Source organism: Panthera uncia, chromosome B4 (assembly GCF_023721935.1).
Source record: "Panthera uncia isolate 11264 chromosome B4, Puncia_PCG_1.0, whole genome shotgun sequence".
In the NCBI taxonomy this organism is placed as follows: domain Eukaryota; kingdom Metazoa; phylum Chordata; class Mammalia; order Carnivora; family Felidae; genus Panthera; species Panthera uncia.
In genome coordinates this window covers 25,637,050-25,648,321 of record NC_064809.1, presented here as the reverse complement: position 1 = coordinate 25,648,321, position 11,272 = coordinate 25,637,050, and the positions used below count along the sequence as shown (strand labels likewise).

The 11,272-nt window shown below is 37.0% G+C and overlaps 1 protein-coding gene across 8 annotated transcripts in view; it reads right to left on the bottom strand.

The window, feature by feature from the left end:
• Window positions 1–2,674: 2,674 nt before the first annotated feature.
• WAC (WW domain containing adaptor with coiled-coil) overlaps window positions 2,675–11,272 on the bottom strand; it is an 87,284-nt gene continuing 78,686 nt past the window's right edge. For all 8 annotated transcript variants that reach the window (XM_049626939.1, XM_049626945.1, XM_049626944.1 and 5 more), the window contains 4 exons: window positions 10,963–11,081; window positions 9,288–9,474; window positions 7,900–8,027; window positions 2,675–5,888 (listed from right to left, as the gene is read on the bottom strand). In XM_049626939.1, coding sequence (XP_049482896.1) covers window positions 5,819–5,888; window positions 7,900–8,027; window positions 9,288–9,474; window positions 10,963–11,081 — 504 coding nt within the window. In that variant the 3' untranslated portion in view covers window positions 2,675–5,818. The remainder of the gene's footprint in view (window positions 5,889–7,899; window positions 8,028–9,287; window positions 9,475–10,962; window positions 11,082–11,272) is intronic.

Genomic DNA, 11,272 nt, shown 5'->3' with positions numbered 1-11,272 from the left:
CCCTCACTAATTTGGGGATCATTTAACGTGGTAAATTATACCAAAATTTTCTATTTTCCGTTCTCTCCATCACCTTTCAAAGATCATAGAAGTTTTCTTTCATTGTTTTGATGTTTGTGGAGAAATATTTTGCCTCTTTAAATACTTTTGTTAAGCGTTGGGTGAAATTTCATCAGCTATCTTATCCTCCAATTCCATTGTCAGTGTTTTTACATGCTATCTTTGGAAGTTTTGGGCTTCTGAAACTGGCATAGAGAGATGTAGCCTGAGACTGCACTGGTGTCTTAAAAATTAGAGCTCATGTCCAACCATGGTAAAATTTTATCATTTTAACAGTTTTAGTTATTAAGATGATATTCAAGGCATCAATGAAAAAAAAACATTAGGCAAGAGGCTTGTCGAAGCTTCAGAGTGACTCTATTCAAAGCTCTAGTCAATAATTTCAAGACTTTATTTTTAACTAATCTCTACAATCAACATGGGGCTTGAATTTACCCCCAAGATCAAGAATCACATGCTCCACTGACTGAGCCAGGCAGGCTCCCCTAATAGTTTTTTTAAGTTTATGTATTTTTGAGAGAGAGAGAGAGAGAGAGAGAGAGAGAGAGAAAGTGTGAGTGGGGGAAGGGCAGAGAGAATCGCAAGCAGGCTCCGCATTGTTAGTGCAGAGCCTGATGTGGGGCTTGAGTTCATGAACCGTGAGATCACGACCTGAGCTGAAATCAAGGGTTCGGCGCTCAACCGACTGAGCCACCTAGGAGCCCCCTCTAGTAACAAACTTTTAATTTAAAAAATATTTTTGAAAACATTATGCCTAAAAATTAAATACAAGTTTGAGCAAACTTAACAGAGAAAATATTTAAAATGTGTATTTCACTCACTGATTCATACAAAAATTCTGAGCAGCCACTATGTGCTGACCTTTCTAGGTTTGGGAGGTAGACAAAACACAAAAGACCCGATTTTGTCCTTGCATTCTGCCTTTCACATCCAAGGTAATAATCCTGTTAACTACCTAAAAGGGATAAGGAAACGTATTGTGATGCTGACACAGCCACACAGGATGATCAAACTAAGCGATGGTACCCACCTTAAAAAAGGAAAAAGATCCTGTTTATAAAGTGCATACAATGGTGTCAAGGGCCTGTCAATCTTAAATCTTCCCACCTGTCATAAAGGCAGGCCATTCCCACACCCCAGCCATTTTCCTGTAGGATATATACACGTGGTACAGATGTTCTGTGACACACCTTAGAGTGTGGTCAAGTGTTTTCTGCCTACACCCTTGTCCTAAAAAGTCGGAACGGATTCCTTGGATGTAAAGGCGTCATCCGAACCAAACAGGCCTGTGAAAGCATCCCTACCTTGAGGGGCCTCTAATGATTACTGGTTCCATTGATTAAACGTCTAGAGACCACATTTCACAATAAAAACAGGTACGGACTTAGGTTTTGGTAACCAATAGTAAGTTGCAGTAAAGGAAAGAAAGGAAGGTAGGGAAGAAGAAAAGAAATGGAGAAAGAGAAATGAAAAAAGCTAGTTGCTGTTTCATGCCTATCTCCCAAGGTGTAAGGACCAAAATCAAAACCCTTGAAGAAAAAGTTTCTTTACAAATTGTAAGTTGATTTTTTCCACAGCCCTTTTTCTTAATCCCTTTCAACATTTCTGGGGTACTTCCTATGTATCAGACACTGTTCTCTCGAAGAAAATGAATGAACAGTGACGGTGTTCTTTTAGACGGGAGGTCAGAACAGGCTTCTGTGTGTCCTTCGAGAAGAGACTGAATGGGCGGCAAGCTGTACAAGTCTCCAAGAACAGAGCTTTCCAGCCAGGTATTTTAAAAACCCTGAGGTGAGACTGCAGTGAGAGGGAGAATCTAGTGGGTATTCAGGGCCTTGAGCACAAGCTACAGGGAGAGGTTTGGACTTTGTTGTATGTGAAGTCATCGACCAGAATGATACATGCTTCTCATTTCTCTCCGGCATAGAGAACAGACTGGGTACGTGTGGTGGTGGTGGTAAGCGGAGTAGGCCATCATGCCAGCAGTCTGGCTGGTTCATAGATGATCGTGGGTTGGAATAGAGTTGTAAACATGGAGGTAATGAGCGCTCAGACCCAAAATATATTTTGGAAACCAGGTTTGATGGATTAAATACAGGGTGCTAGACAAAGGATGCTTCGTCCGTTTGGGTCTCAAGCAATGGGGAATGACGGGATCAATTACTGAAAATGGGGACACTAGGGAGTGAAGTCTGAGGCACAAGGCTTTTGTTTTGTTTTTTTTTTGAGAATTTGCCATGTTGAGGCAAGTATCTACACTGACTGCTGTTTGGAGCTGAAGGGTTCAAGACTGGAGGTTAATGTGGATGAAACTGACCGAAGATTGGGATTCTCAGAGCCAAGGGCCAAGATGACATCACCTAGGCAGACTGTACTTTTAGGGCACTCCCAAAACTCAGAGGTCAGGAAAAAAGGGTTACAGCAAATTAGAAGAGGATCTCAAGACCTCAAAAGATTAAGCTATATTTTTCATCACAATAGTGCAATTAAATTATATGGAAACTACTGAATCGTAGTAAAACTTTTGCAGTAATTTGGTATTTTCTTACTCAAATGCAAATTATGCATTCTAAGACTAAGACTTTCAAAAGACTGTTCTGAAATAACTGCACAATATAGTCAAAACATATTTATTACTTTGAGTGTCATTTTGTACACTTCAGTACAAATACAAGAATATAGCCATATATACAGGTATTGAAAAGAAATCCGTATATTCAAAACCCACATCTAAATACAGTAGCTTTAAGTCCTCAACTACAATAGTTCCGGTTTGCAGAATAAATTACTTTGTGCCCCCCCCCCCTTTGAAATAATCCCTTAAAGCTAGTTATGTTTAAACAATAGATTGTTGGAAATGGGATAACAATTCACTTTGCAAAGTTTTAAGCACCTCCTTTCCAAGGTTTCAGAAGTGTGAAATGTATATAAAATTGAGAAGATAAAACCATTTGTTTGGGTTATTAAAAGAAGCATCAGGTCTTTAAAAAGAGCTGAAGAATGGAGTTTTCAGTGTGCTTAAAATCTGGAGTCATAGTCCAAGGTTTAAAATGAAAAATTAGTCAAACTAGTTAAACAGAAAACAATGTAAAAGTAGGAAATCTGGTTCTTCAGGGTAAAGACTTCCTAACAGACTCACCTTCACAAAATACGTTTTATTACGACACCAGTTTTTAAGGTTTGAATAGAAGACTGCTAATGTCCTTTTAAAATAAAAACCCTGAGGTTTCCTAGGGACTCTTTGCATTCCTATTTTCAAATTATCTGAGCCAAGGTGCCCATCAAAATGAGATACATGTTCCAAGCCATGGCAACAGGCCGACTGTATGAAGAATATTCTTGGGTATCATGCCTATCTTAAGAAATACTCCCTGGTTATCTCAAGAAGGTTTGTAGCTGGACACAATGTATTAAACGCAATGATTGAGATAATTTACTACAGAATAAGTGAATCAAATATTGTAAAAATATTTCCACAAAAATTTTAATTGTTTAAAAATTCACCAGGAAATTTCATATTAGGCATCTTCTCACATATATATATATATATATATATATATATATATATATATATATATGAGCAATTCATTTAGGGATGTAAACATTTTTTCAAAGCAAATGAATAAGGTGACATAGATCCATAAACTATTAGCAAATAAAATTCCAATTTACCTTAAACCACAAGTCAAGTTGCCATCTGACCAGGAAACATTTGCCTACTACATCACAAACTGCTCACTTCTTTCCAGGAAAGATACAGGACTCCATCAGTTAAGAGTTCTCGCTTAACATTGCCCTTTGGAGTTTCATTTACATGCACTAATCAAGCCCAGCAAATGTTAACAATCTTACAGGTATGAACATTCCATGAGGATATAATTTGACAGTCGTCTTTTCTTACATTTTTAAAAGGAAGCTCAAGTTACAACAACAACAAAAAAAAATCAGTTTCCAGTAGAAGATTGTGATTCCTCTTAATTACACTGGAACATTTATGTATTTTCGAAAGTATCATCCATACTATCACTTACAGTTTACTTTTTTAAAGTTTACTGCAAGGTTTGAGCATTATCTTCTATACTTTAAATATGCTTGAAGCACAAGAGCAATTTTGGAATTTTCGTATCCCAGAATGCAACAACATGTCTAACATCACAAAATAAGCCCTTGGTGCTGGCAGTTCTGAAAGCACATAAATACATCTGCCTCAATAGGAAAAAAGTCTCTAAATCGGTTAAGATTTTTGAAATTGAAATTAAATTTTCTGCACAAAGAAACCCTTGTGATTTGATAGAATACTGGCAGTGTCATGCTAAGGCCATGTGACCAATATTTTAGAAAAGAAAAAAAAAAAAAGCCAAGGTAATTTTATAGTAGCAATAGTTTCTTTTTTTATTTTAATATACTTTAGGAAACAATATACAAAGCTGAGCTTTCCCACCATTTCCAGGTAACAGAAGGAAGCTCCAATGACACAAATTTAGCGTTTTGTGATGGCTAAGAACAGCAGTCAGCACCAGACTTGAACAGTTAGCTACAACACAAACATCCTTCAAAATGAAATGTCATAATAGCAAGACAGGTTAAACCAGGGTTTATAACAAATGACAACCACTTGGGAAGTGACTTAATCATTCTTGTTGAATTTCTTAGTTCATTAAATATCTTATACACAATTTCCTGTTAATATGCTTTAAACAAAACCTCCCTTAAGGAATTATTTCAATTAAGTATAAATATTCAACAAGAATAGTTCTGATAAAGAATCCCCAGGTAGTTCAATTTCTAATATGCATTGACCGAAGGAAAAGAAAAATAACAATTTTTGTTTGTTTTAACATGTTTATTACAACAGATACAATTCACATCTGACTAGCTCTGTTTCCTCTTTCCCCTCCCACAACCATGTTCATTGGGCCATTTCTTTCTAGTTGAGCAATCAATGTACTTTCAGCACACATGCCCAGCAGTACTTTTAAGTCCATTCTTACAGGGTGCAAATGGATTTCAATAATTTATACAAACAAGTGGGTTATGCTCAATCACTGCAATTTTAAGCTACTGTACACGGGAATGAAAAGGTTATAGAAAAGTGCCATAGCAACAGTGCCTTAAGAAAGGAGAAAAAGAGGAGCCTTAAAAAAAAATGGATAAAATCAGATCGAGGATTTCAGAGGGAAATGGAACACACTGAGGAAATGAAAAACATTTCTCTGCAAAACAAATGGAGAAGCACTGCTCTTGATCAGGTGCAAGTGTGGAAACAGTTGTTTCATGATATTTTGTACACTGCCCATATGGTTCAAAATCGTATCCTTAGACACAGATCGCCTGGCGCTTGCACTGAATTTTTGAAAATGCAAGATTTCTGAATGATAAATTAACCCCCCAAAATTTTTTTTAAAAAAGCTAATTTTGCAGACAGGTTTACATGTAAAAGGCTAGGTATTTAGCCACCTCAGCATTGATTAGTTTTGGATGTCTAAGCTCTGTTACACATGGCTTCCCATGGCTTCACTCTACAAAACATATTTACAACGTGAAGAATACATCTACAAGAAATCTACATTTCAAGGGTTTTACAAATCAATCTTGTATCTTTCCCCTGAATTGACTCTCACAGACCCCATCCCCTTGTCATTTCCTTTGCCCAGCTTAACGGTCCAAAGTCTACTTAAATGCAGCTCAAAAATGTTAAGATCGGGCAATAGAGATTTACAGTTCCTGTACGCAAAACCATGTGCAATTATTCACATCTTCACACCATGAAGGAATTCTGATTTTTTAGCTTTTCGAGTTCCTTAATTTGTTGTCTCAAAAATAGTATCCTGAAAAATAAAAGAAGGCATTAGAACTCATGTAATTCATACAAATGTTACCAAAAACCACATTTTTAACTACAGATATTATCTTAAAAAAAGATAAAATGAGTAACCGCAGTTCAGACTAAGTAATTAAATATGGGTTTGTTAACACAAAATGACCAGTGAGTATATGATACGTATTAAAGTATTATGATGACAAAAGTTAGAATGTTCCTAGTTTCCTAAAAATTCCAATTTGAATATAAAGATTAACAAAAAATTTTTTTAAGTTTGAGAGCGAGAGTGCGAGCGTGTGTGCACAAGTGGGGGGTGGGCAGAAAGGGAGAATCCCAAGCAGGCTCTGCACTGTCAGCACAGAGCCTGATGCGGGGCTTGTACTCACGAACCAGGAGATCACGACCTGAGCGGAAACCAAGAGTCGGGTGCTTAACTGACTGAGCCAGCCAGGTGCCCCGATATCAAGACCGACTTATAAAATGTACTTTGTTTACTGTATCATCAGAGACCCACACACAAGAGGCAGCGGAGATTAAATAGGAGATAAACCTAGACTGCATGACTTCTGGGCCACAATCCAGTAAGCCTACAATTAACTAGGTGCAGGAGGCTAATCGTTTTGAAGAACAATTCCCAACATAAATACAGACCCTTAAAAACGGAGCCACGTCACAGTCCAAGTGACACATAATATTTAAAATAAATGTTAGTAAAACACCAACTCCACGGGCAACTAGATTTCCAGGAGCTTCGTGAAACTGTCCCCCTTCTGGCCCTCTCTTCTGTGAAGTGGGCCATTTACCGCCCGTAGCAGTGGACTAGGCATGATCATAAGAGGGACGGGCTGGTATTTACCCGTGTACACTTGTGTCAACGGTTGAGGCTGCAAGTTCCTGCAAGTCAAACCGTCTATCTTACCAAGCCAAAATGAAGTCAAGCTTTGTGTCTATTAGAAGTACTTTCAGAGCAACCCTAGAGTACACAACTGTCAAGTGATATTCAAAATGTACCTCCAGATGCTTTAGTGACTGCAAGATGCGTTACTTTTCCAAGTTGAGGATAAACTCCAACTTAGTGTTTACTAAATATCTGTGGTTTCATGTTAAGAGTAACTCTACCTATAAACCAGTGACTTACACAGACAGGATGTGAAGCCATTAAAAGTTTGTCCTTCATTCTGTAATCGGCATTTAAAAAATATCTATACTATTTATTGGGATGTAGGTATCCTTACTGGAGTATGATACTAGATTAAGAAATAGGAGACAGGAAGAGTTTAAGTGAAAACAATTCAGAAAATAGATATACTTGTTGGGACAACTATAGTCTTACTGTAATTCCCAAGGGATCCGCAGATGATCCGAACACCATGTAAATAACGATTTGAAATTTCAGCTGAAACAAGCATCCTCAGAATCCCACGCTCAATTAAAGAAGAGACCCTTGGTAATCAGCTGCTGCCAACATTTCACTTTTAAAAAATATTTTTATTTTTTAAAAATTCCTGTATACTTAACATGCAGTGTTGCAACATTTCACTTCTTTTTTCTTTTTTGAGAAAGAGAAAAAGCGTGCAAGCACAAGTCGGGGAGGGACAGAAAGAGGAGAGGGAGAATCTTAAGCGAGGTCCATGCTCAATGGGGAGCCCCACTGTGAAGCTTCATCTCACAACCATGGGGATCATGACCTGAGCCGAAATCAAGAGTTGAACGCTTAGCCAACTGAGCCACCCAGGCACACAAACATTTTATTTTTTTAAAACTTACTGTACCTTACAGAGTCCTAACATAAGGGGAAAAGAAGTCTATCACAGCATTTACCATGGGTTAGAGAATTAAAATCTAGATGCCATTACCATTCGCCAGGAATACTATTAAACTATAAAAATGCAGTTACAGTATTATGGAACATGATATAGCAGAAGGAACTTTAAATTTCAAAAGTGAGATGTGGTTTATATTCTTCACGTGAAGATATACAACGCTCACACAAAAATGGATTTCAGTGAAAAACTTACCTTTGCTCTCGCAAAGTTGCTTGAATTTCACATACTCGGACTAAAGATCTTAAATTTTTTAATTCAGTACAAATTTCTGACATGTGAACACTTCCCATATTATGGGCTTCTTCTCGCAATCTTGATGCCTATAGTTAAAGAAATACAAATCGTGGAAAATATGTCACAATCACATACCAAAAAAACATCAAACTGCTGAGTAGAACTTTAAACCAAGATTACAAACTAATCCTTTTATTTTTTTAAAAGTTTATCTTACTTATTGAGAGAGAAAGGGTGCGTGTGCAAGCAGGGCACGGGCAGAGAGAATCCCAAGCAGGCTCTCCATGTCGTGCTGCCACAGGCCTCGATCTCACAAAACCAGGAGATCATGACCTGAGCCAAAATCAAGAGTGGAACGCTTAACTGACTGAGCTACCCAGCCGCCCCTAATTCTTTTCCTTTAAATCCACACCTCTCTCTCTGCCCCTCCCCCACTTGTGCTCTCTCTCTTGAAAATAAACATTTAAAAAATAGTAATAAAAATAAAATTGAATTGAATTAAATTAAAAAAAAAGAAAACCCATCGCTAATGGTGGAAAGTACTTTTCAAAGATCTCCCCTTCAACTGCTTGAGAAAACAGTATTTCCAATTTCAGTAATGCACAGCACTAGGATAGATCTCGTGATTTGTGGTTAATAAAAAGATGCTGAGTCAGCTCGAGTAAAGTTCAGGTGTAACACTGATAAAAGGGCCTGTTTTCTTGTGTCATAAGACACACAACATTATCTCTGTGAACTGAGAGAAAATTTCAGACAGTCAGTGATCCGCTCAAAGGGAGAAGCCAGTGGCAGTTACCTGCACTGTCCAAAGGTCCCTCACTACAAAGCAAAACTGTTGCCTCACTTCTAGTTGCTAGTCTAGTGGAGAGAACGACGGAAGACTAACTACATGAATGGGTTCTAAATATCAGAGTGGCCAGCCGAGTGGAAAAAACACCATGGCTTTGATGTGAGCTCCATCATGATTTAACTGGGTGACCTTGATATAGAATTTATTTGGTCGTAAGGGACTCATTGGTAAAATGGGAAAACTCCTTACCTGCACCGGTTAACAGTTTTGAGAAGTGGAGAAAAATAAAGGACTCAGCACAGGTGCTAACTGCTGAGTATCTGATAACGGTAGCTGTAACAGTAATTATTTTAATAGGATAAAAAGTCACCTCATAAATACCCTATAGTTATTTATCAAATATTTTATAAAATGACTACAGACAATCTAATTAGAAATCAGTTATTTTAAAATGTAGCTTAAATTCAGTGATTTGGATTAGATTTTCTAAAAGGAGAAGTTGTATTTTCGTCACTCACCCAAAGGTAAAACATCTTCTGTGAATCATGCAACATACCTGCTTCTCTGCATGATCTGCAGGCCATCCTTGAACATGTTTTATGAGATTTTCATTGAAGTGTGCTGCTAGCGTAGGTGTTAATGAACATGTAGGTCGAGCAGATGAATTCTGTGGTACAACTGTTGCATTTGATGCATTACTACTAGAAGTATGATTTGGACCAGGTGATGGACTTCTCTGGCTACTGGAAGAGAAAACAAAGTTGAATGTGTAGTATGTTTAAAAAAGTAGGTATCCTAGAAAGTGTCAATACCTTCTACTAATTTACAGATATCCAAATTCCTAAGAAAAATTTGTTATTTGAACATCAAATAAATAGAATTTAAAATCCAAACTGTATTTATATCGTGTATTCCTCTCCACACTTTAGGGGGAAAAAAGAGCCCTTTTAACACTAATGTCAGTTAAATTTAAACTACCACTGCTCTCTAAATTTGACAACAGAAACTGTTGATTTCGTATACCAGAGACACTAATAAGAATGTTAGAAACGGTCCAGTTTTAACCGTTGTAGATACAAGGAACTGAATATTCTATTTTACATACATGTAGATAATGGAGGGGAAAAAATCTATTGCCTTTGTTTAACATCAGAACGAAATACTCAATCAGAGGGTAGATAATGTGAAGCAAAATACAGGCATTTTATTGGAGAGCAATGAAGGAGTTTAGTGGCAAAATAAGACCAAAAAAGTAACACTCTGAGATTGGTTATCTTCTTTTAAAACTGTATGGTTTGGGCTAGGGTTTGGGGATATGGTGGTGAGAACCAAAAATTTAATCACCCAAGTTGATTTCCTACCTGCTTCACCAGACTTGGCTCTGAATGAATTTCAGTTATTTCCAAAAACTAAATCTCCCAAAGGATGAAGAGTTTTCATCACTGAGGATATTTAAAATAATACTGCCGCCTCTAAAGACAATTTAAAAGAAGAGTTTCCCAAAAATGTTCTGAGCAATGGCAACATTGCTGGAGTAAGAAGACAGCTTCCCAAGGTGATTATTTTGAAGGGAACAACTCTCATTTGGATGTATAAGTTCTGAAATGCTTGTTTAGAAAACAACAATAAAAACAACAGTTGAATTATTTTGCCACCTCATAGCAAGAAATAAAAATAGGAAAATCAATCAAATGAAAATCATTTAAAGTTGTATTTGTTAATTAACAAAGAAAGTGACAACACAACACAGCCCTATCTGACAAGCAATCCACATAGGGGTCAGAGTTAAAGCTATCAGGAAAACCTGACACAGACCAGTTGGGAAATAAATACTGGCCCGAGTCTTAGATGTAACATTTTTGGCTTCGTCAATACACTCAAAATCTAAAACTGCTATGAGGTTAAAAATGATGTCATTTCCAACAAGTAAAGTATTATACACTCATGTGCCCTCTTTATACAAGTATCACATATTGTTAATCCCATCATATTCCACTAAGTAAAATTCTAAAGAAAGGAATCACTTTCTTCAAGAATAACCCAGCTTCAATACTAGAGATAAATCACCTAGTTGTAATAAGATTTCCCTTTATAAATCTTATAATGCACAAAACAAAGGCTATCCATGGATTCTTCCAAGATCAAGTTCTATTACACATATATATTTATAATATTCAAACAATGCAGCATGCAATATTAAGGAAAAAATGTTTCAACACCTATCAACTTACTTTGAGCGCTGAAGACTTCGAGGAGAGACAGGTTCATGACCTTGCTGCTTGTCAGCAGTTACAGGCTGCTGTGTGGCCGATTGTGAAACCGGTCCTTGCTTAACTACTGGAGTACTAACCTGAAATGTCAAAATCTGGTGAGATATCCTTCTATCACATAAGACAAATACCATGGAAACTAAATAAAAGCAAAAGTACTATCAACGAAAAGTACCTATTATTTCTATTCTTTAGTAATTTAAGATAACACAAACTGTCCTAATTCTGTTTCATAATAAAGTTAGTATTAGCGATACAGACATATTTAATA